Raw genomic sequence first — 26,592 nt, 5'->3', positions numbered from 1 at the left:
GCTTATATTAGCTCGTATAATGGATGGCATTTGGGGCAGAAACGTTCTATGCTCCGTGTTTCTCCACGTGATCCAATCAGAAACGAGTAGAACTAAAGTAACTAACATAGCGCGCAGAATCGTCAAACTTACGTGGCAGTGGGCGGGGCTAATATTAGCTCGTAGAATGGATGGCATTTGGGACAGAAACGTTCTATATTAGCGACCAAATATAGGCAGGCTTTTCACTTAGAAAGATGACCTCGTGAAGATCGCGAGGAGTACCTAGATGCGGGCAGCACAGAAACGGCCCTTTATCCAGCAGTGGACTCTGTAGGCTGAAAAGGAAAGCTCAGTATTCCCACCTGGCTCTGGAAGAACTGGCCGAGCTCCAGGAAGATGTCCTCGGCGATCTTGTGCAGCTCGCGGTTGGTCTTGCCGGCGAGGTAGAGCCCGAGGCTGACCGGCAGCTTGTACGTGTAGTACGCAGTCTTGAACTTGACGATAGCGCTGTAGCGCTCTACCGTGAACAGACTGTAGTCGCTCTTGTTGCGGTGCGCCATTGTGTAGTCGAGGTGCTGGCCGATTGACGTGTTAAGTAACGTCTGGAAAACGATTGAAAAGTTTGGAAGTTTATATCGGAGATTCTTTACATATTGGCACCAACGTTGGGACTGTCTAGATGGCGTTGGGGCCAACGTTGGGTCCAACTGTTTAACAACTCCTGGAAAAAGATTAAAAAGTTTCGAAGTTTAGATCGGTGATTCTCCACATGATAATGGCAACAACATTGGAACATGCTGTTTTTTAGATCCACATTGGACGAGTGGCGTTGGGACCAGTTGGGTCCAATGTATGGAGCTGGGATTAGGGTATCTAAAAATGACACGAAGAAAGATGTTAGTAATATTTATAATAACTTACTTTTCATAGTTACTCAAGAGTTTCGAAATGAGAAATATAAATTACGTCATATACCTAAGTTACTACAGAGTCATGCTGTATATTTATTTATTTATTTAAGTTAATAATAATTAAGCATGCACTAGCAAAGCGAAATTCATTATCACATCACATCTTTTTGACGGCGACTTAATGGAAAAACTCTTATTAAAGATGAAATACTTGCTGGCAGCTTACGAGCTCATGTTTGGCCGAGAAGTAAGGAATAGACTTCATTATAGAATAAATATACTAATAGCATAGGCTCAAATCAAAACCCCAGGAATCGCGGCGGAGGCGTGTCATATCTGACCTTCTTAGCAACGTATTGTTTTCATTGTTATGACATAGTCATGTAAATAAACATTCAATATTTTATCGAAGCATATTATTTTAAGTAATAAATATTCTTCTTTAATTAATTTATTACGTAAAATAATTTATGTCATTAAAATAATATTTACACGACTATGTCATAACAATGAAAACAATACTTTGCTAAGCAACTATAAAGAAGGTCAGACATGACAATACATTGTAATATACTATACATACTTACAAAATATGCGCCTCCAACAGTACAAAATTCGCAAGTGTATTAATTAGCCCAGGCGTAGACCACCGATTTTTAGTCGGCCGAATTTGTATGAAGAATCAACTAGGCTTAGCATAATGCTTACCTCATTAAAAAGCTCCAATATGCTAGTATAGGTCGCTCGGTCCCCAAAATTGGCCTTCAAAGTATTGTATATGGACATGTATATGAGGATGGAGTCGTTGACTGCTCCAAGACCCACGTCAGGCAGCCGGTACCAGCACGGGAGACCGCGACGCGTGGTCGCTCCATCCATCATGTCATCCAGGACTACTAGGTATGCTTGCAACTGGAAGAGGGCAACGTATCGTTTATACTTTGGACATTGCTTTTAATACCTACAGGTGATATAGATCAGCTTCCCTTACTCAACAAAAGAGAGTAACGTACCGATTATAAGGGCCTGCGCTAAAACTCCGCGCCCAGATTTTTTTTAAAAGGCCAGTTACTTTTGTCAAAAATTTATACACATGCATTTAGGTGTTTGGAAAGCATTCATTCAAATATTATGCAGAATATTTTATGTAGAGCCTACTCTACCAGCCTATTCTCCTCCGGCCTCTATTGTTGTCATTGTTCGTTATTTTTTATGGGAAGTCTATTACGTAGGTATGTAAAGCAGCTAAAATAGTTATTACAAAGGAATTCATTGTATTGTATTACAATGTATGTATAAATAAATCAGTGGTGTTCTGTACCACAGAGGTGCATTTTTGAATAGATATACATATTACATGTTTTTTTTTTTTACTTGTAAGCTGTCAAGGGGTCATGGAACTTTCGTCTTGGTTTTTATGTTGAACAAATACAGTCCTTTTGAAGAAACGGCTTTTCATTTATGAACTGCAAGACTTCCACCGCCAACATTGGTCTTATGTACTGGATGCGTATTATACTACTTATAAATATTAAAAATTAGTTCTTTTAAGTATGTACTTACCATTTCAACACACCAGCCCATAATACGTGCTAATCTAAGAGATTCTTCCGTGATATTTTCCGGTTTCTCCAGCATTTCATAGGCGAACACTGTGGAAAGTCCCCGCGCTTTTTTCCCTCCACTCAAATTGTATTCTAGTACCTGAAATTAAAAAGAAATTAGATATTTTTTAACCATTATACAAAGCCAGTAATTTTCATTCATTTATTGACGACCCGATAGAGATGGCTCAGTAAATTGCCTTGTACGCATCGAGACCAGCTGTGGAGTCAATTCCTATCACAGCAAAGTCTGTATTAGGATCCAACCCTCTCGCTATAAATGAGAAGACAGGATGCGCGACAGGGATAGCCAGAAAATGTGGGAAAAGCATCAAGAAGTTACTCTACTTTCATATGTGGTCTGGCATGTACTTTTATTCCTTATCAGCGTCGAATATTATTCGACTACGATGATCTACCATATCATGTTAAAGCTATACCGTGAAGTAAGTATATTGTATGTAAACAATATATTACCCTTTTTAACCAATTGCCCACTTCAGGCACTTCGGCAAACTGTGGGCTCCTGGCTAGGCTGTCGGTTATAGTAGGCAAAACGTCCAGAAAGTTGTCCTTTTCTTTTTTGGCCTGGGATACAGACACGTTTGTGGACATTCTTGCAGCATTGATTGTCTGCAAGGGTCTGGAAAAAAAAAATTACGAATGAATATTTTTTTTTTAATATTAAGCAATTTGTAAATTAAATTACTAAAGCCCGGTCTGTGAGCACGTACAATTTTGTCCAATGACCCCAAGCTCCTTATCGCTCGCGCGGAATTATATTGCTATCGCGACTGTGCGACGGGCGCCCGCAGTAAGTGTGCGAGCGCGACAGCAACAATAATTCTACGTGCTCGAAGAACACACTATAGCAACCCCGTTAAGGCGATTAGAGTCCTCAATCCGCGTCAAATGGGCATTTTGTAAAGCCTACTCCTCTTTTACTGCTGGACAGAAATAGTTGAAAAAAATATATGTTATACAACAGTTCAAGGGCTACATTTGTGACGTTTGAATTTTCGCTACGTCTCTTTGTTTTGGATTAAAAAAAAAATACGGGACATCGATTTTTTACTTAAATTCCCTACTCCTCCAAAACGGCTATGTTAATTTAAAAGATTTTTGCACGAATAGATTAGGAATTCTTTAATCTTTAAATGACACGTTGCGTTTTTCAATCGAACATTACTTTCATTCATAAATTTTACTTTTGATAAATTCCGAACGTTTTGCTGTTGAGGGGGCCTTCGCGGGGTGCGGGCGGCAGTCGGCCGCTGGCCTTCAGACGGGGAGGTTGTGTCACTCGCTGCAAACTGACATTAGCGATCAAAATGAATTTTTTCTTTGGCTGAGTTGCACCACCTGACGTGACCTAACTTTGACCGTAGCTTTGGCGATAACCGGTGTTTTTTTGTATGGAGTTTGACAGATTTTTGACTTTTGTCAAATTTAAAATAAGATGGTGCAACCTAGTCTTTAATTGGCAATAGTTTTTATGTCAGAGTTGTTCATAGAGCACGTTCAGTCAGACGATACGATTGAATTAAGGCATGCTCGGACGCTATTATCTACCTAAATAGAATCTATCAGTGTAAAAAAAATCGACTCCAAAAAATAACGGCACTGGATAAGTAAAAGTTGAAAATATATTCCGTTATTTATTTACTAGGCCTTTGCAATCAGTATCCAAATTAGGAGCGAGTCAGAATCAGTAACTTAATCGATTTACGTGAAGAAAATAATTTATATTTTTCATACTTAGGCTCGGCGTAAATGGGCCATTTAGAATTAGATTTTCAATATGTTTCTTCGCGAAAATACCACAGTTAAAAAAAATAAGACAAAGTGGTATTGATAAATTGTTCTATAGAGCTTATTAAAAAATGTGGATACTGATTACAAATGCCCGTATATCATGATTGATATTTTCGGAGTCGGTGGCAGCCTACCTTTTGGTGATTCGTTTTGGAGTTGGTTTTAATTTTTGGTGAAAATTAATTTATTTCATGCCTTTAGTAGACTATAGGTACTCAATAGACCTTGTTGTTGCCACTGAAGGTGCATAGGTACACAGTATATTGATACCATATTTTTCATATTAGGTGCAAATAAACTTCCCTAAATTACCTACCTAAACATGAAACGTACCTATAGGCTATAATAATTAAAAAGTTTCGTCAATAAAAACTGAAATCCTCTTATAAGATGATGAATTTTGGGAGCATGTCATGAAACTAAAATTATTAGCTTACAAAAACTTGTTTTAAAAAAAGGGTTTTTTCTTTTAATTTATTTTTTTATTAATGATGCGGAATTTGCTGCGGCGTAGTAGCAAAGATTTTTCGTTATGTAGTTCGTAATAATTTTGAAGAATAGGGATGTTTCCTGGGTAAAGCAAGAGTTTGAATTAATCCGTCGGTCAACTTACCAAAAAAATATTTTAAATGTATTTTTCACTTTTTTAAACTTATGAAAATTTAAAGAGATTAAAATTGTTGCGATTTGTGACGTCACGCGGAATTTCATCGCATCATAACTTCGTAATTACTTGTTTGTTGACAAATAAAAATATCCCGTGTCCAATATTTTTTGATAGTGTAATTGACGGACTAAAAGTGTTTTTTTAAGAAACTAGCCTATTCCTACGGCCACATTCCAGCTCCATCATCAGACCCTGTTTGCCTTTGAGAATTGAAGTAGGTAGGTAGGTACTCGTGATTTTTAACGTAGCTTACTTACATAACATTACTTACTTATATTTATATAAATAAATAAATACAAATCAAACGAGCCTAAACTCGATGGAATCGTTTAATCCCGGAGTTGCTATGGGGCCACTGGCATTCCAGCTCTATCATCAGATCGACTCCAAGTCATCACAACGGCTGAACCTACAAAAACATTAGAAAATTTACGAAAAAAAAAATATCCCGTACAAAATGTTCATGGATTGTATTATTTTTATTAAATACCTTTACGCCTGAGTTAAATGACACCGACATCAAGGTTCATCAATGCAAGTTTAAAATAATAGGCAGTAATGTCATGAAAAAAGGGCTTCTATTCTGTATCTAGCTATGCCCGTGTAATTTTGATCGGTGTCAAATCGGAGTTTTCGTGCGGGGTGCGCGGGTGTTTCGCGCGGCGTGAAGGTCAAACGCCCAAGGTCATTGAGGACTCTAATCGCCTTAATCCCTCGTGGTAAGCTAAATATGCTTGTTACGAGTGGGTTCACCACAATAGTTGAGCGGCGGCGGGATTCGAACCCGCGTTCCTCGGATCACGAGTCGGCCATTCCGACCCCGTCACCGTTCGTTGTATTTTAATATTACGTTATAGCAAGCCTACTTGCTATGAAATAAAATACATCTGCCCTGCCTGTGCACATGACTGTTATCAAGACAGTGCCAGTTCCTTCAATCATCCGTAATTTAAGATTGGCGTTTGTGAGAGAGTAGGTAGTAGTAGGTACGATAACTTGAGAAAACCGATATCGCGGAATTAAATCCAGCAAGGGTATATGATCCTTTTGGGTGATGAGCCCAAACATTTGATGGAACTAAGTATGTGAGTCATGGAATGTTATGTGACATTCGCGACTTTCGCGAGGTCAACCGGTCCACCGATCTTAGTCTCATCTTAACAATTTGTTTTATGATGAATCACCTAATAAAATTCGATGTTTGCCCATTAACAATCCTATAACAGGACATTCAATGTACGAGTATAGTCGGTGTAGAGCGATTTTGGTAGAGTTGCAAAAACAGAGGGCACGTTATTACGTATGAACATGCTCGCGACTTATGGGAAGAATGTAGGTAGGTAGTTACACCATAAACCTCTTCATTAGGTATTCTGAATATTTTAATAAATTATAAATTGGTACTGTGACTCATCAATTACAGCATAGCATTACCATTACCCGAAGGCTGTTCGTTAACCGGGTACGCTGATGACGGTCTCCTTTTAATAGAGGCTGACACTAGATCAAAGCTTGAAAATCTAGCGGATACATGCTTGAATTTAATATCTCAATGGGGAGACAGGAATCGTTTGCAGTTTGCCCCTCACAAAACTTATCAGCTTCTATTAAAAGGTAATCTTAAGGTTTTGCCTCGCATTAAATTCAATGAAATAACTGTTAAAAAACGGGAATCTGTTTGCTATCTCGGACTAATTTTAGAGAAAAACTTTAGTTTTGTCGAGCACATTAAACAGATCGGTGAAAAAGCTAAAAAGAACTTTTATGCCTTAAGTCACATTTCAACCTCGACGTGGGGTCTAACGTTTAAAATCCTCCGAGTAATATATTCGGCCACTTATTTAAGCTCCATTTGCTATGGTGCACCAGTTTGGGCTGACAGAGCTACTATAGGAGCCGCTCGACGGAAACTACTCCAAAGTCAACGCCTTGCATTGATTTTTCTTTGCAAAGCTTACAGAACTGTGAGCACGGAGGCTCTGCCAGTCCTGGCTGGTGTACTGCCGGTCGACTTAGAGGTACAAAAGCGTGCGGCTATGTACTTCGCATCAAGGGAAAATATAACCTCCGATTTCTTAAATAGCCGCGATCGTTGTAAAATAAGTCGATTATTTGATTCCCGAGAAGTCGTTGAAGAAGATTTACTTAATGAATGGCAAAAAAGATGGGATACGTCAGTCAAAGGACGTCACTTATATAAATTCTTCCCGAATGTACGCGAACGTCTAACTAGGCGATGGTTAGAAATCGACCATTGCTCGTCGCAGTTCCTCACGGGACATGGCAACTTTAAACATAAACTTCACGAATTCAAACTAGTTCCGTCTCCTTTTTGCGAGTGTTCCACTGATGATGTCAGTCATGAGCAGTCTGCCCATCATATCTTGTGGGAGTGTGATCTTTGGAAACATGAACGTGATATAATGCTTAATTCAATACAACATACATCTGTTTCCGCAATTTATTACACCGATCTTGTCGCGACAAGGAAAAATTTCCGTGCTTTTAAGCGATTTTGTGAAAAATATTATTGGCAGGTAGTTGCTAATTGCTCATAAGATAGGCCCCCTTAATTTAATTTATTGTCCGTGGTGCATAATCTTTTTCTTAAAGGTTTTAAACCTTTGTTTGTCACCTGTCATCCGCTTTGCAATGGAGGGAAGTCGAACCTTAATTTCGAACTCCTCCTATGTTCTTCTGATTAATTTCGTTGCGGGTCCAATGACAGTTTAACTTTCCCCCGGGACAAACTTGACCTTCATTGGTTGGGTTTTTGTGGCGGTCAAGCTGTAGATCCTGGCTACACAGGAGTTGCAGTGGTGGGAACGAGAGGTGGGAATAGTCATCAATTACAGATGAAATTTCTCTTTAGTTATAAGTGGTTGAAGATTAGAAATGATGCATAAGAATCGCGAAACTAAAACTACTGGAGGGCGAACTGACTGATACTGGAGGGCGAACTAGCGTCATAGCAGCGCGTTTATTGTAGCTAGCACGATAGTTATTTATGTAAATAAACGAAGAATATAATTTCAAATTCATTCTTTTGCATAACAATGTTTTATCAGATGAAGACAAGAATAGAAATACACAATTCTTATGAGATTAGGTTATTGTTAAAGTTCTAAAGGGAAACAGGATAAGAACTGATTTGAATAGAATACTCAATAAGTATGTCATGAAATAAAGAATAATTCAAAGATGCCTACCAGGGATTTTATGGATATCCGTAACCGTAACTTTCGGATATCCGAAATAAAAAAATATCCGAAACCGTAACCGATTCAAAAGTTTCGGATAGTTTCGGATGTAGGCAGTTTAAATTATTTTTTGTATAGCATTATATGTAAAGGCATAACCGCCTGATTTACCTTTATAATGCCAGCTAGTATCAATTTTTATTTTTTTATTACTTTGTATTTGATGTAAAGTGTGCGGCCATGAATGAACTGTGTTGGACAATAATTGCAAATTGCATTCTAAAGCACAGATATCCGTAACCGTAACCGAAACTTTCGGATATCCGAAATAAAAAAATATCCGTAACCGTTACCAAAACCGGTATAATATTATTACTATATCCGTAACCGTATCCATAACCGAAACTACATATCCATAACATCCCTAATGCCTACTTAATTATTATTTTATTTATTTAATTAAATATGTTTAATATGGACTATCTAGTGATAATCACTTTGAATCAACTTATTATGTTGTTATTTACCATCTCACTCCTTTAGGAGATTTATCTCTGAACCAATTTGGTGTAGAGAAAGAGAGACAAATTATAAAACTTTAGAGAAGGGTATAAGAATTTGTTGTGTTCCGGCAGTTAGAGGTAAGATAGCCAGTTCCTGCGTGGTTGAGGATTCCGGGTGAAGCTCGCTTCGACCTTCGGCCTGATCATCACTTACCATCAGGTGAGATACAGGCCAAGAGCTTCCTTGTTGTGGATATAAAAAAAGACTGTTTCTCACAAAATTAAAATTATAAAATAGAATTACATATTTTTTTAATTGGACTATCCCGGGGATTTATTGCCGCGGTGATTCTGCCAATGTCAAGTGTTTAAGGATTTAGTTGGCACATAATAAACAAAAATAAGTTAGCAAAACTAAAAAAAATGCCAAAAAGAGAAGCATTATTAAAGCATCAGCAGCATAAAAGGGGGTGTATGTTTATTTTGTAAACCAATAAATTTATCAGATAACACTGTTTAAGGGAGTGAAGCTGAAGACACAAGCTCTAGTGATATGCAGCAAATTGCATAAAATTACCATCGCCATTTGTTAAATTATGAATACTACTTTTCAACAAGCTAATTATGTCCCATTAATACATTTCTGATGTTCTAAAATAGAAAGCTGTAACTATATACCACAGTATATATATGAGCTAAAGCAGTACGGAAGCTTAGCCCTTTCGGCGAGTTAAATACCTACACTTCAACTGAGTGTTAGGGTTGGCACTCTTAATCTTTATAAAATTAATAAGGTTCTGACTTACTTCTTTATTAAAACGTTTATTTAGGTTTTTGAATTATCAAATACCTAATGGAATAAATTAATTGACAAAGTAGTTAACAAAAAAATAAAACGTTAATTAGGTTCTTTAATGATCGAATACATAATCGAATAAATTGATTAAGTACTATTAGAGGCCGGTAGAATATCTATTCTCATAAATAAAATACCGGATACTTACTATCACATACCTATTGCCTCATTTTAAATACAGTTCATCACTTAGTACAAAAGCGCGCGGAGAAAATTACTTTATCAAATAGAAAACATAAATTGTTAAAAAGCGTAATTTCGTAATTTAAATAGAACTACATATTACAAAATCAGATGTAAGCACTTTATTTTAATCATTTTTACAATTCAGAATTAAAACGAAGTTTAAAAAATGAAAGTTCTGGTTTTGAAAATGCCGAGTTCAAGCAGCCGTATACTACGCAATACACTCGTGGTGGCATGTTTTTAAAAATACAGCGGACAGTGCATGCAATAAAATTATTATTAAAAACACAACGCGCGCGACACTCGCGACGGATGGACTGCGAGGTTCGCTTAGAGCTCGTGTAAAGCGTGCGTCTGTGTGCGTGAGTCTGATTTCGAGCGTTTGTATGAAGCTTCCGTACTGTTTGGATTTATCTACTGTGTATATACTGTTAATGAAATAAATACTTTAGAAATTAATGAAAATATTGTTTTATATTGTATATGTTACGGTCAAAGTGATAAATGTGAAAATTATGAATAATCGCCGGTTATTATGAATAATTACCGCATGATTTGGTAAATGTGATTAATATGCGGTCATTTATGTGTGTATAAAACTAAATAGGCGGCTTAGGGGTGGCCCAAGGGCCACCCCCGCCGCACCTTAACCTATTTTTCACTTTAAATCAAAACATTATGTTATAGGCATCATGGAAAAGTAATATTATGCAAGAAACATTCCAAACTTATTATGCCAAATTATATTAATATATGATATCAAAACGTTCAAAAGTTTGGCTGTACACGAGCACGCACACAAGATGTTGTTCTCTTTTATGAAATTTGTTAGTAATAAGGTTGAATTATTAAATAATCACTGTTAAATGTGATTAATTTATCACTTTTACCGCGACTGTCGGGAATTATTCATAATAACCGGTTATTATTAATAATTTTCAATTTATCACATTAACCGTAACATATATACCTTTAAACACATGTTTAAGTTTAATAAAACATTTAATTAAGTGCCTACTTGTTAGGATATAGAATTTTATCATGAGATGAAATGTTGCTGGCAGGTTTTAGTTTAAAAGTAAACAGCATTAGAATGAAGTTTGAAAATAATGACAGGTGTAGAAAAGCAAGAAAATGTGACATTGTATCAGTGTATTATTGAAGTTCGATAGATTCAGTTGTAAATGTTTTAATATTTAATATGTAATAGATTTTGATAATATTTTAATAATAAAGTGTGTGTGAGTATTGAAGTGGCGTTATTATGATTGAATAACCTCCCAGGAGTTGTGTGGAGAGGCACACTCCTCGAACAGGTTATGGGCCCAGCGTACGTACCCAGAGGGCTGTAAGAATTATCTCTTGAATAAGAAGAATGAAAGTGAAAGATCTATCCTGATTTTGTTTTGGAAAATTTTTAAAATAACAATATGTCGGAAGAAAATTTTAAATTATCAACGTTATCAAAAGGAGAAAACTATACAAACTGGAAGAAGAAATTGATATTGTTATTGACAGCGAAAGATATCCTAGATTGTGTTTTGGAAGATAATGCTGAGAGCAAAAAGGATTTTAATAGAAAAGATGCAAAAGCAAGATACATTATAATAAGCTCATTATGTGATAAATTTGTTGTATATGCATTGAATTGCAATACAACAAAAGAAATTTTACAAAAATTTGATACATTATTTCTAGGACATAAAGATACACAGATTTGTCAACTTTTGGAACAATTTTACAAATTCAAATTTTCAAATTCGGATTTGATGATTGACATAGCAGAAATTGAAAATCAAGCAATAAAATTAAGAAATTTGGGTTACAGCATAGACGAAAAACAAATCATGATTAAAATTTTATCAAGCTTACCAGAAGAATTTGCCTTTTTTAGAACTGCGTGGGAGTCAACCCAAACTTCGGAAAAATCACTAATAAATCTATTATCAAGAATAAATCTAGAACTTACTATGAGAAAAGAAAATCAAAATCTAAATTTGGAAAAACCTGAAATGACGCCGTCTACGTCAGGAATAGAAACAAATGACAACGCATTTGTAGTCAAGAGTTGTTTTCAATGTGGCAAGAAAGGACACATTGCCAAGTATTGTCGGCAGAATATGAATGCAAATCGTGGATGGAAAAATAATAATCTGCAATGCTTCAGATGTCTGAAGTTCGGACACAAACATACGGAGTGCAGTCAACAAACGAACTGTATGTACTGCAAGCATAATTCGCATTACACGAAATTCTGTCTACAGCAACAACAGCATGTGAGTAATTTTATTCCTTTAAAAACAACTGTGGACTTCATCCTGGATTCAGGAACCAGTAGTCATATTGTTACGTCTGAAAACTATCTGAATGACAAAGAAGACATAAATTATAGAATTATGACTGCTGATGGAAACATACATCCAGTTAACACCATGGGAAATATTTATACAGACAATATTAATTTTAAGAATGTTTTATGTGTACCCCAACTTAAAAAGAATTTATTATCTGTGTCTAAATTAGCTGATGATAATTATACTGTTAAATTTTACAGAAATAAATGCCAAATCATGGATCAGAACTCTGAGTGTAAGCAGACAGGAGTTCGCAGAGAGGATGGCCTTTACTATATGAAACTGCCAATGGACATGTCAAAGTCAGTCGTGCATTCGAGGTCAGACAAAACATTCCTTATTAAAGGCTTCTGGCATCGTGCCTTAGGTCATGTACCTATAAACAAGACTAAAGACCTTGTTTTAGGTATAGATAGAAACTTAGTAGATGACGTAGACATCTGCGAAGTCTGCATACAATCTAAGCTTTGTAGAAAACCTTTTAAAACTGTTAGATATAGAGCTACTAAACCTTTAGAAATTATTCACAGTGATATTTGTGGTCCTATTGGAAAGGAAACATGGGATGGCTACAAATATTTTATTACATTTTTAGATGATTATACACATTTTGTTAAAGTATTTCTTCTTAAAAACAAGAGCGAAGCTTTTTCTAAAATTTTAAACTTTATCAATTTGGCGGAAAATCATTTTAACACTACAGTTAAAACATTCAGATGTGATAATGGTGGAGAATACACCAGTAACCAATTTAAAACTTATTGTATTTCCAAAGGTATTAATATTGATTATACAATTCCGCATACTCCTCAACTGAACGGTAAAGCTGAACGGTTAAATAGGTCCTTAATGGAACGAACAAGAGCTTTACTCTTTGATATGCAGCTACCACATGAACTATGGGGTGAAGCGGTTTTAACTTCTGCTTATTTATTAAACAGATGTTCAAACACAGTAAACATTAAAACACCGGCGGAGATGTGGTTTAATAGAATACCAAATTTAAAACACTTAAATATTTTCGGATCATTAACATACTTTAAAAATAATTTTCAGTTAAATAAACTTGACTCAAGATGCAGTAAAGGGCTTTTAGTAGGTTATACTAATAACGGATATAAAATATGGGATCCTTTACATTTTAAAATCTATTATTCAAGAGATGTAACGTTTAATAATAGTAAGAGTGATGTTAGTGAGTTTTTAAAAACGTGTTATAGGGAAGTGAGACAAAGTGATTTAAATAATTTATTTAAAGAAATTAGTGTTGATATTAGTGATGAAGTTATTAATGGTGATATTAATAGTGATATTAATGGTGATATTAATGGTGATATTTGTGATGAAGTTATAAGCGGTGGTGTTGGTAATGAAGAAGTTAATGAAGATATTAGAAATGGTGTTGAAGATAATGGTGTTTGTGAAGAAAGAGTTACTGATGTTTTTGAAGATAGAGTTGAAGATGTTGAAGTTGATGGTGGAAATACTGAGAATATTGAAGATTGTATTGAAGAAAATATAAATTTGAGAGGGGAGGTTAGAGAAGACTCAGCTGTTGAAGACAGTGATGGTTTAAGGATTTTACCAAATAGAGAGAGGAGATTACCTTCTAGGCTAATGGATTATGATTTAGAGAGTTCGTTTTTAACTTTTACGGAAGTTTTGAGTAGTGCTGATAAAGATTTATGGAAGAAAGCAATTGATGAAGAAAAAGAATCTTTAGAGAAGAATAAAACATGGGAAATTGTAGGAAGAGAGGAAGCAGGAAATAGAAAAATAATATCAAGTAAATGGATTTTTACAATAAAGCCTGGTGGAAGATATAAGGCTAGATTAGTGGCAAGAGGTTTTTTACAAAAGTATAATATTGACTATAAAGAAACATATAGTCCAGTGGTAAACACAACAAGTGTTAGATTGTTGTTGGCTATTGCAGCTCAACAAGGGTTTAAAATAAAGCAGTTCGACGTGAAAACAGCATTTTTATATGGGGAATTAAATGAAGATATTTTTATGGAGATACCCTTAGGATACAATATAAAGGACAAAGAAAATAAGGTGTGTAAATTAAAGAAAAGTTTGTACGGGTTGAAGCAAGCGCCACTTATGTGGAATAAGAGGTTGACGGAATTTTTGAAGAAATTGGGATTGATACAAATGAAATTAGATCCATGTGTGTTTCATAATAAAAATAAAAATATATACTTAGCAATTTACGTAGATGATGGTATTTTAATTGGTAAGGATGAGACATGTTTAAATAAAATAATAAATCAATTAGAAACGGAATTTGAAATGCGGAAATTTAATAAAACTGAAAAGTTTATAGGTTTTGATGTGTTAATTGAAGAAAATTTTATAAAAATTTTTCAGGAAAGTTATATAAATCAACTTTTAGATAAATTTAAATACAAAAGCTTAAAAGATAGTAGTCATCCAGATATTTTGATAGATACACATCAAGAGGGGAAAGGTGGTGATGATGATGTGCATCGTTATAGGCAATTAATCGGCTCGTTGTTGTATTTAGTGAACAAAACAAGATTAGATCTGTCGTTTCATGTTGGTTATTGTAGTAGACATCAGGAACATCCTAATTTGAATGATTTTGCAAATATTAAAAACATTTTTAGATATATTAAAAATACAGTTAGCAGTGGTATAAAATATGTTCGTGGTAGCGATCTGAGTTTAAAAGCATATTGTGATGCAGACTTTGCAGGTGATCCTGATACTAGGAAGAGCACGACTGGTTTTGTAGTGTTTTATGGTGGTGGTCCAATTCACTGGTGTTCTCGCAAACAGTCAGTAACTGCTTTGTCTAGTACTGAGGCTGAATATATATCTGCAGCCGAGTGTATAAAAGATCTGCTTTACATTCAGAGTCTGATTCATGAGTTGACAGGCGAGTTACCAAAAACACAATTGTTTGTTGATAATCAATCGGCAATAGTTTTGATTAAAAACGGAATCTTAAATAGGAGGAGCAAGCACATTGATGTGAAATACCATTTTATTAAGGAGAAATTAGATAAAAATTTATTAGAAATTTATTATTGTCCTACTAAAGACAATTTGGCTGATATTTTAACTAAACCACTGGATAGAACAAAGTTTTTGAGACTTAGACAATGTATAGTGAGTGATACATAGTGGACATTTGTGATGTGACGAATTATGTAGGTTTATTAGAATATAAGGTTTTTGGGAGTTAACTTGAAATTTTAATTTTAAGTTAGTTATGTAAGGTGTTTAGGTTAATTAATTCAAAAGTATATTTGTTGTATGGTTGTATTGGGTAAGTTAGTTAGGTTGAGTTTTAAGGAGTAGATAGGTAGTTGTTATTTATGATTATATAAAGATAAAATTCAGAGGGGATGTTAGGATATAGAATTTTATCATGAGATGAAATGTTGCTGGCAGGTTTTAGTTTAAAAGTAAACAGCATTAGAATGAAGTTTGAAAATAATGACAGGTGTAGAAAAGCAAGAAAATGTGACATTGTATCAGTGTATTATTGAAGTTCGATAGATTCAGTTGTAAATGTTTTAATATTTAATATGTAATAGATTTTGATAATATTTTAATAATAAAGTGTGTGTGAGTATTGAAGTGGCGTTATTATGATTGAATAACCTCCCAGGAGTTGTGTGGAGAGGCACACTCCTCGAACACTACTTAGTATTGAAACTACGAATTGCGATGGTAAACATTAATAAGTTTACTTAAAAAGCTAACTTATTCATGTCAAGTAAATTCGATTTTGCTTACCTGCATATAAGCCCATTTTTGTTGAAGAATTTGTTGGTCGTTGTGGTCATAAACCGTAGAAAAGATGAGGAATTCATTGTTAAATTCAGTTATGCGTTCAACTTTCACTGACCGACTTCGATGGTGACACGGTAAGTAATGATGGTTTTTGGTGCTTAGCTAATTTCGATACCTCCGACTCTTTCTGTTTATTCGACTGAGCCGACAAGAAATGATTTGTTAGAGGAAAGAAATTATTAGAATTAATTATTGCACAAACTATTCCGCTTCATCTGACCATGACTGACGGCTGTCTGACACTGACATTACGTGACAGAGCCAGCTGACGGCATGTCACATTGACAAATATAACTTTTTTAATAAATCACGGTATTGAACATTGCTTAAATAGCTCCATAACGTTATTTATGTGGGTAACGTTATTGTTAATGAAAATTTGGGGGACCTCCTCTCAGAGGTGCGATTGTGTAAAGTTGTTCATGGATCAATGGATGGACAATGAATACAGCCAGTTGCACGCTGCAGCTGTACCTAGGCAGTAGGAAATGGTGATCGTATAGAGCTGAGCGAATTGTGATGGTTCTTCCGAACGACATATTCATCCAAAACGAAGTAATTTATGAAAGTTGCAGCAGTGCGCAATGCTCATTAACTTATTCTTGGTACAAGAGTACTTATTATTATTCTGTGGTACAAGTTCTCGCCAGCTCCTTACCCCCTTACTAATAAAAAGTTACACAGTTGTTGAACACTGTTGTAAAATGACTGTTCAACGAGCGTGTAAGTTTTATTAGTAAGGGGGTTAGAGTTTAATTCCTATCCTACTATTGAATACTGAGTAATACTGAATAAACTTTTAAACGATCATGATCGCATAGGTAATGACTACGACTGCAACTTTTTTATTTGGGCAGGTGTAGGCAGGGTTTAAAAAAACAAGTATTGTTATTACAATTATTTCAAAATTTTATTTTTTTTACTTCTTCAACAGTATACACTTGGATGTTGTTCTTATCGATATTCGATTACGACTAGGATTTGAATCACTAAAAAACAATTTCCAAAAAATTTGTTACCTATAATTAATAGTAATCCACTAGGTCCTTATGAAAGTTAATTTTTATTTTAGCGGACTGATTCGATCAATCCAACTGAGATACATTTTTATTGCATTTTCTATTTCTACATTCTCTAATTACATCGTTGTGCTCATTAAAAAATGTGCAGTGTTAATGCATTCGGTATCGTTAGACCCTATTTAATAACTTAATTAAGAATAGAACTATTACTTAGTAATAATAATTATAAAATGCTAATAATAAATACAAGATCTTTTAGACGCTTCGCCTGAAGATGTTATCTAGGATTTTGAAGAACAAATCGTGGGGCAGTCCCCTGGTGACTTGTTGGATTTGTGTCCTAAGGAGATCGTATGTGGCTTCTTCGAAGACCGAGTATGTGTGAGGGAGTTGAAGTTCTTCATAGAGATCTTTGATTCTAGCTACAGCTTCTGGCTTTGGGCTACCGTAGTATTCCTCCATGATAACCCTCTGCGATGGTGTCGCCCTCTGCAAAGCGACGACAGCTAACCAGGTGCATTTGCCGTCTTGGATATCGGTGCCGTTTTTGCCAGTGACAGCTGGATCTCCGAAGCAGTCTAGGAAATCATCCTGAAAAAGACAAAAATATTGTCATTAGACAAATAGCCTATGGAGTATGAACCGCTGGAGGACATAAAACACCACACCATTTAGCGGTTGTCTAATGTTTTATTTAACTAAGTAAGTATGTAACTAACATATCGGTAAATCGACGGCCGGTAACTTGCGAGCGGAACATAATAAGATAATGATGTTACGTTATCAAATTCATGTTTAGTAGTAAATAGGTACGAGTATTTAACGTTACAAATATTTATTATACTACATGTACTCTTTTGAAAAAACATTTTCTAAGTGAGAGAAGACTGAATGGAATTGAAACTTACTTGTATCTGGAAGAACTCTCCCATTTCCAACAGGATTGTCTTCGCTTGTCTATGGGTTTCTGGGTCGTCTACTCCGGCCATGAGGAGGGCCAGGGTGACAGGCATTTGGAAGGTGTAGTAGGCGCTCTTGTACTTAGTGATGGCTTCGTATTTGCCCATGGTGAATTGAGACAAGTCCGGCTTGTCTGTCTTCGAGAGAGATTGGTCTAAGTACTGGCCGATTGAAGATTTTAGCAGCATCTGAAAGAACAAAACATTGATTGAAATAACTTCATCAATACGTAATATAAGTAGTCTAAATATTCAATTACTAGTATTTCGATATGCGGCCACAATCAAACAGTAATACGAAAATAATTTTAATTCATATTTCCAGTAAAATCTCTTCTTCCATTAATTAAAAATACGACGAAGCGTATCAAATTCTATTAACGCTTGACGATATTTTCAGTGGTAGTAAGTTACTCGTAGTAGATCGTAAAATATGATATTTGCCGTTATTGCATTGCGGTTTCATGATTTTCAGAGAAAATAAACAATAAGGCATTTTAAGAATGCGAACGAACAGCGGATGTTCACAAAGAAAATACCTCTGAAAACTGAACTGAAAGCTCTTAGGTAGGTTTATCAGAAGCTCTAAATCACACCCAAGAATAAAATCAATCCTGTGATGATGATTCGTCTCAAAATGGAAGTTCAACCGATAGTTTTGGTTTGAATCGAGTATTAAGCGTCTTCTTGCGTGATCTAATCAGAAATGAGGAGATCCGCAGGAGAACTAAAGTGACTGACACAGCCCGCAGCCATCAGGTGGCAGTGGGAGGGGCACATAGCTCGTAGAGCTGATGGCCACTGGGGCAGGAAAGTTCTAAGTGGCGACCACGAGCCGGAAGACGTAGCGTGGGCAGGCCTCCCACTAGGTGAACCGACAATCTGGTGAAGGTCACGGGAGGTGCCTGGACGCGAGCGGCACAGGACCGGTCTTTGTGGAAATCCTTGGGGGAGGCCTTTGTCCAGCCGTGGACGTCTTTCGGCTGAAACGAACGAATAAGCGTCTTCATATTAGATCATGCATACCTCATTGAAAGTCTCCAGCACGTTCTTGTAGTACGGCTTGTTGGAGAAGTATTTCTTCAGCGTGGAGTACATGGCCGACTGGACCTGAACGGCGTCGTTGATGCCGCTGAGTCCGACGTCAGCGCGGCGATACCAACAGGGGGCGCCGCGACGCAGCTCCGTGCCTTCCATTATGTCGTTGAGAAGCAGCTGGTGTGTGTGGAACTGTGGAAGAATAGGTACGCGGTTAGTTTTATAAGATTCTAAACTTTCGCGTTCCATTTCAAACTAAAACAGAAAGACCACCGTCAAGCCTTGAGTTACTCAATGTACCTAAGTGTCTTTCTATTTTAGCGGAGAAAGTTTATATTCTAGAGGGGTTTCACAGTCTGGAGTTTCTTGTGTTTTTCTTTTGTTTCTTTGTGGGGGGAATCGAAAAGCTTGCCATAGCTCCTAAAACTATTTCTTGCTTGAACCTTTTTAATTTTATGCGGGGTGATATCCGAAGTGCTTTATTGGCCACAGAGCTATGTACTTATCTAGAGAATACCTATGTGGGAACAAATATCAAATTGGTGGTTCATAAAGGACTTTTTTTGTGTCCTAATGCACCATACGTACCTACCTACAGTTTGCGAGACGTGTGCATCCACCTCTTCCATTTTAAATCGAAAATATACAAAGGACAGTAGATGAAAAAGTTTGGGTAGGTAGCTACCTAACTCTATTTTTTACGAACCTTCGCGGATAGGATTTATTTATATTTTGGGATTTGGTAGAGGTGTTACGGTTAAAATGTGATAAATTGAAAATTATTAATAATAACCGGTTATTATGAATAATTACCGACAGTTGCGGTAAAAGTGATAAATTAATCACATTTAACAGTGATTATTTAATAATTCAACCTTAGTAGGTACTAACAAATTTCATAAAAGAGAACAACATCTTGTGTACGTGCTCGTGTACAGCCAAACTTTTGAACGTTTTGATATCATAATAACTATATCAATTCAATATAATTTGGCATAATAAGTTTGGAATGTTTCTTGCATAATATTACTTTTCCATGATGCCTATAACATAATGTTTTGATTTACAGTGAAAAATAGGTTAAGGTGCGGCGGGGGTGGCCCTTGGGCCTCCCCTAAGCCGCCTATTTAGTTTTATACACACATAAATGACCCCATATTAATCACATTTACCAAATCATGCGGTAATTATTCATAATAACCGGCGATTATTCATAATTTTCACATTTATCACTTTGACCGTAACAGAGGCATAACAAAGGCTACGCCAAACGGACCGTAAGTTACCCTACATACTGTGAGCAAAAAAGTTCTACATCAACAGCGCTGAGGAATATAATCAATCACGCAGTTCACTCATAGACAGCGCTTCTTTAACTCTAACTAAAGATATTAAGTAACAAAACGAAGATGCATTACAATGCAAACATGAACCAATTACTTAGTACGCTAATTGCTGTTGATGTGCATTGTTGCACTTGGAAGAGGTTGTAAAGCTAACCCACTCCACACTTATATTCGCATGATATAGTATAGTAAGATAATATCACAATATTCTCGGACGTGAGTTGTGTATGAGTTTCGCTACGAAAAACCGGTCTAGGCAAGGAGTCTACTGCGCAAAACAATTTTAATTCATGTAATTAAACAGTAAGTTGCGATGCAAAAGGGTTTAACAAAGTAAAGTAAAATGTAGTGGTTAATAACTCTGTAACGAACGAAGCGTGACAAATTAGACCAATGTTACTCATATCACAATATAAAAATATAATAAAATATATCGAGGTTGTTCAACCAGCTAAATGAAGCCGTGAATTGGTCATGTAAGGCAGGCGTATTCCCGATACAAATATGGAACCGAGAGTCGAGTTTTATCTCATTTCACTGATAAAATGGCATGTTAACGTTCTTTTTTAATGCAAAGGCAGTGTCGCTTTTAAGCTCTGACCAAACATTGTTACCTTTCCGATATTTTTTTTTCTTTTTAACGATCAATACGTAGCTAACTATGTAGGTACCTACTTAAACTTTTTTTTTATCAGCGGCCAGCGTTCCCTAATCTCTGTCAGATCGATATAAAATACTTAATTGTTTGCTATGATAAAGTTAGTATTTGGCCGTTGCTACCCCCAAATTAGGTATCTAATACCTACACATGCATAGTGATAAAAATCCTGTTTTATCATACCTCGCCAAACAACACCAAGGTCACCGCACTGTTTGAACATCGCATATGTTTCAACAAAACGAGTTTTTGTGCGACTGTTCGTAATGTTTAGCTATAAAATTAATGAAGCTATCACATCACGTCCGTGACTTTGGCTGATAAGCTCGTTTGAATAATTAATCAAAGTGAATGTAGGTAGGTACCTAAATAAGTAAGTAATGCCAGTTTTCACCATCAATCCCTAATTTAATTTTTAAGTGTCCCCTATGGTAACATTTATAAGAGGAATTTAGTTTTAGGTCACTTAAAAATTAGGGATTGATATAGTGAAAACGGACATAAGTCAATTAAACACGAATTGCATAAAAGCCTTACAAATAGTCAATTTGTGGCTCAAGCATTTTTTTTCGCTTGTATAATATACAAGGTCCTATAAGGTATGTATGTGACGTTTCACATAATTTTAATGCTAGTTCCTTCAACGATAAACACGCGTAATCTACAATAACATAGGAAACACGGAAATATTTTTCCTCGACACAGAGGTACTAAATACAAATAAAGTTAATAATTTACCTCGATAACACGATGATGATTGTTTACCACTGTTTTGTGTTACCTCAAATCGAACAATAACGTAAACAAAGTACCTACAAATCTCCATAATTTGAATGTTCGCATTATAAACAAAGTTACGTGAGTTGTCGTTCCTTTTTCCTTTCGTGATCATGCCAAAACGAACGCACAGCTAATTGAAACGACTCCTACACCCGTATTCACAAACATTACTATGAGGTCTTAGAGTAGGCGCACACCACCGTTGATTTTTCGTCGGCCGATAGTTTAGTCGGGCAGTTGATCAGTATGGGCATGTATGGGAGTGCGCACACTACGCCGATTCGATTTGGCCGATTCTTCATACAAATTAAAATCGGGCACAACTATCGGACAACTAAAAATCAACGGTGTGCGCCTACTCTTACAGTGCGTTCGATTTGCTGCTTCACAGCAAGCATCGTTTGTGAATACGGGCGCCACTGTCTTTACATCGTTTATTTATTACGACTGAGTGATGTTCAATTGTTTCAAACATGGTAACCGTCAGCAGCGAGTCCAAAGGTTCATTGTTTACACGTTACTTCGTAACGTACCTAAACGTGAATCAATAAGTTTATGAAAAAGATTGTCTCCACGCTAAGAGTTTCTTTCTCCTTGCTCTACATTTTATTATAAGCTTTTCATAGTTATTTCGATATTTGAAATAGATTTAGCGCTATACCTAAGGGTTACTTATGCTTTACAACTATAGATTTGTTTATAATAACATATCTACTATTTCCAAGTTTCAGGGTTGCTCTTGCTTGCTCTACATTTTAACAAAATACTACTTAGTTAATTTGAGTAAACCTACTATAGGTATTCGCATTACCTCTTTATTATTAGTGAGTGTTCATAACAATAACATAGTTACATAATACTAAATAGACGAGAATCGAATTTGCGTCCTCTTATCAAATTGACAGGCTAAGCGTCTTAAAGAAATAATGGTTCAAATAATATATACCCTAAGGTAATAAAAAGCAAGACTTACCATTTCAGTGCACCATCCCATAATGTTGGCTAGATGAATGTTCTCTGGGGTAAGGTCATCGGGCTTCGCCAGCATCTTGTAGGAGAGTACGGTGGCGAGACCCCGGTTTTTCTTGCCGTTGGGAACATTGTATTGTAACAGCTGGAACAAGAACTAATATTGAAATAAAAAAAGGAAAGTTCTACTAATGGCTCTACCTACCTACGCTATATTTGGTTAACATTGAAAATTATCATAATTTCTTGTACCTAAGTGTAATAAAAGATTTTAATTAATATAAGCCTATTAAAGTAATCAAAACCTACCATAGAAAGGTATAAAGAAATGCCCTTGATCATAACAATGGGTTACACAAATATAAAATTATAATAAATCAACCGTAACAATACAAGTTGAAGGTAAAACAATGCACCAAGAAAGATAAATTAAACCATTTGACAACAAAAGATTATCAACAAACATTTAAGCAGTTGTTTCTTACTTTTTGGTGTGCTTAGCAATTAATAATAATGGTGTCTGACACGTAAGTTTTGTTGGCACAAGTTATAAAAAAGACCATTGTCTGCTTTTTATAAAGCTTTAATGATGTAACTGTTCTAAAAAAGGCTCCTAAAAGCATATCGGTGTATCTTTTGTTTGGAAGTAACTCTACTTTCGATAAACCAAAAGGAACCACACTTTTAAGTAAGTTACAAAAAACACTAAATGAAATCACCTATTGGAATTCGGCATTTCTTTGTCATTAATTCAATACACTATTACACAATAGCTAGTTTAATGTATAATATTAATATAGTTTTTTAATTATGACCTGCTTTGTCACGTCGACTGACCATTGCACTGTTACTATACCTCAAAAGACAGGGACAGATCCAGGGATCTTATTATTGTGTTACATTTTGGCATTTGTGGCCCACTTGCATAAATAAATCAAAACTTGTATAAAATATTATATTATCATCTTAGTCAGCTGTAAGTTTCTTTGACAGTTTTGAATTCGATTTAGCATACATTTCATTTATTTGAGAAATCCAATCTTCCAAGTGTGCCTCAATGTAAACACTCAAATGACTACGACTAAATTATAATCACGAAGACAGAACGTGTTTAAAATTACGAACGTGTCTTTATTCATAATGGACTTTGCATTTAAAGTCGTGTTATGTATACTTTAAAATTATTTTTTGTATCGGTCCTTGTCCAAAATCAGCTACGGTATAGACACTGGTTGTCAGTGAGACGTACCTTAGCCAACCACTTGCTGGCCTCAGGCACGTCGGTGTGCTTGCCAGTCTCCGTGAGGTCCCGTACGATGTCTGGGAAGCAGGCCATGAACTCCCGAGACTGGTCCTTGGAGACGGCCAGTCCGCGGGTCGCCATTGGCATTTCTTGGGGTGTCAGAGTTGACAGGTATCTAAGGAGTAGAAAACAATTTCGTTGGTCGACCGGAAAACAATTCTACGTTAAGCTAAGTATCTAATCTATCTGCTTAGTTTTCAGCGGGACAGTTAATAAACAAAAAGAAATCTCCTTAAAGTAGTACCTGAAAAGAATTTTGTTGGCTTCTTGATGAACAAAAAAAGTTCTATGTAACCTAATTGAACATCTGAGCACGTAATTCAGAGTTATTCAATTGTTTGCAGAGAAAAATTGTTCAAAAATTCTTCGACGCCGGTGTTTATCGTTCTATTTATTAAAATTCAAGTTATCATTTTTAGCGATTACCATTACGTATTCTGTGTCAATACAATAATTATGTTAACACTACTGTGTTAACCAAATTGTGGGTGTGGTGGACGGTATAATTTGGAAATCTACAGATGGTGTATCTTATTGTTTTCATTCGTTCAATTATTATTTATTATCACTGCACGTTACGGATACGCACTTTGGGGAATTTATATCGATTAGCATACAGTGTTAAATTGAACAAAACCATTTTAGTGCAGATTTAATATTTTACCCCATTTACAAGAACTTAAAAGTAGATAGAGAGGTATTTACTGATTTTCTCTGTACTTAACACTCTTGTCCTTAGTTTATTTCAATTAAAATTCCTGAGCGACTGGTTAGAAATCAACTCTTCGTCGTATGGGGTACATGATATGGCCGCAAAACAAGTTTCTATTTATAGACCTAAGTGCAAAACATTAAACATTACGATGTCTAAACACTACGCACTTTGTTACTGTGTAATCATTTGTGTTACTATTTAATATTTATATTATTTAATTTCCTTTATCAACGGGAACCCATGAATTTAAATCGTTACTGTAAATTATTTTAGTTTAACAGAACAATGTGTTGCACTCCGCACGGCTTTGGTGTTACGCAAAGTTTAAGCGGCTCGGGTTTACGAAGTTCACTGACCTGTGATATTTCTGCAACTTCAGCAACTTCTTCGGAGGTCCAGATTCCTCGTTCTGCTGGGGCTTCACCACGCTCTGGTCCAGCCTGGGTGCCATCGCGTCCGAGTTACTGACACTTGTCGTCTTGCTGATTTGCCGGCGAATTTCATTTTTGTACGCCTGGAGAATTCTCTCCACACTTTTCTTCGTTGAAAACATCTTAACTTCTTCTACTTTCTCAAGTTATGTCTCAAAGTCAACGTGATTTTAAAGTTGATAGTTAACTTGCAAAAGTCTCGCTTCACTGGTAAATGTTGCGCGTCTGTTCACTACGACTCCGTAGGACTGACTGATTCTTTGTTGTGTTTTGCCTTCTTGCCTGTTCCAGCACGATTCAAAATAAGCAGTAGTGTGGTATGCACTGTTTACATTAGTTGTATCGACATCGATAACGTTATCTTGGAACAGTGTTCGGCTGTCGAGACTGTTGATTTCGTTATCATTCACATCCTTTAACGTAATAAACGTACTTTTAACAATTTTAGTGATTAATATTTTAACCACCAATTAATATTTGTCCGATGCTAGTAGCCCGAGCTCAAATGTGAGATTCCCATACACTTTGTATTTAATTAGTGGATGCAAGCAACTTTGAATGGATTCCAAAGACCTCATTAAGCCCAAATCATCTAATCTTTGAAATTCTGATGTAGAATATCACATAATAGTAAAGTTTAACCTTTAACCGACGACGTGCGGTCTCACAGACCGCTCCGGTTTTTGAAATTTTTGGATTGTAATGTTCTACTTACTCCCGTGTCCCGAGCGTCTCAGTACCTTCGAGTTTAGTTGCCCAAACGCCATTACAGGTAGTGGATACATCGACGAGGGCAGTTTTAATAAGATAATTTGATTCAAAGTTCAACAGCGGTCTGTGGGACCGCACGTCGCAGACTACGTGACATTTTTGTACCATACTGAAAATTGCGTTTTTGTTTTAGACGACTAATTTTTCGTAAATGTGATGGATCCTGGGCCATCACAACCTAGGAAAAGACATTTCCTAATGATATATTGATATTTGAACATAATATTATTGTTCGGGAGAAGTAAATGATACGAAGTACTCTTTTAAAACATGACATTTATGTACTTGTTAAACAATGAAATTGAGATTACAAAGAATTAGGTGGACGCGTGCGGTCGGGTGCCGGAGCGGCGGCGAATAGGCCGAAGCGACGGGCGGCGCGGCGCATGCGGCGGTCGATGCTCCGCCTCCCGCGCCCCGCTCCCGCTGGATGACAGCGCGCCGTGTGCGCGCACATACTGCCCCCCCTTGAAAGCTAGCTTTCAAGATTTTCAGGAGAGGCATCATGAAGCAGACAGATGCGGTTGAGTGCGCGCCTGACGACTCCTCTTGAGGTGGCGATGTCAGCAACGCGAGGCACTCCATCTGAGCCTGGATGTAGCGTTGTGACTCGTCCCAGGCGCCACAATAGTGGGGGAAGGTTGTCCTCCTTCAGTATTACGAGGTCTCCCTGCTGTAGGTCCTTGCAACGTAC

General features: G+C 36.3%; 1 protein-coding gene across 1 annotated transcript in view; it reads right to left on the bottom strand.

The window, feature by feature from the left end:
- Window positions 1-25,434, bottom strand: part of LOC135079956 (uncharacterized) — a 28,375-nt gene extending 2,941 nt beyond the window's left edge. The window contains exons 1-11 of the mRNA XM_063974601.1: window positions 25,053-25,434; window positions 23,928-24,096; window positions 22,683-22,823; window positions 18,914-19,117; window positions 17,837-18,076; window positions 17,227-17,519; window positions 13,113-13,115; window positions 2,975-3,140; window positions 2,457-2,597; window positions 1,602-1,805; window positions 345-584 (exon numbers count right to left, since the gene is read on the bottom strand). Of these exons, the coding sequence (XP_063830671.1) occupies window positions 345-584; window positions 1,602-1,805; window positions 2,457-2,597; window positions 2,975-3,140; window positions 13,113-13,115; window positions 17,227-17,519; window positions 17,837-18,076; window positions 18,914-19,117; window positions 22,683-22,823; window positions 23,928-24,096; window positions 25,053-25,249 (1,998 nt within the window). The 5' untranslated portion in view covers window positions 25,250-25,434. The remainder of the gene's footprint in view (window positions 1-344; window positions 585-1,601; window positions 1,806-2,456; window positions 2,598-2,974; window positions 3,141-13,112; window positions 13,116-17,226; window positions 17,520-17,836; window positions 18,077-18,913; window positions 19,118-22,682; window positions 22,824-23,927; window positions 24,097-25,052) is intronic.
- Between the last annotated feature and the right edge of the window lie 1,158 nt (window positions 25,435-26,592).

The sequence above is a fragment of the Ostrinia nubilalis genome, chromosome 17, assembly GCF_963855985.1.
Source record: "Ostrinia nubilalis chromosome 17, ilOstNubi1.1, whole genome shotgun sequence".
In the NCBI taxonomy this organism is placed as follows: domain Eukaryota; kingdom Metazoa; phylum Arthropoda; class Insecta; order Lepidoptera; family Crambidae; genus Ostrinia; species Ostrinia nubilalis.
This window is presented reverse-complemented; position numbering and strand designations above follow the sequence as displayed.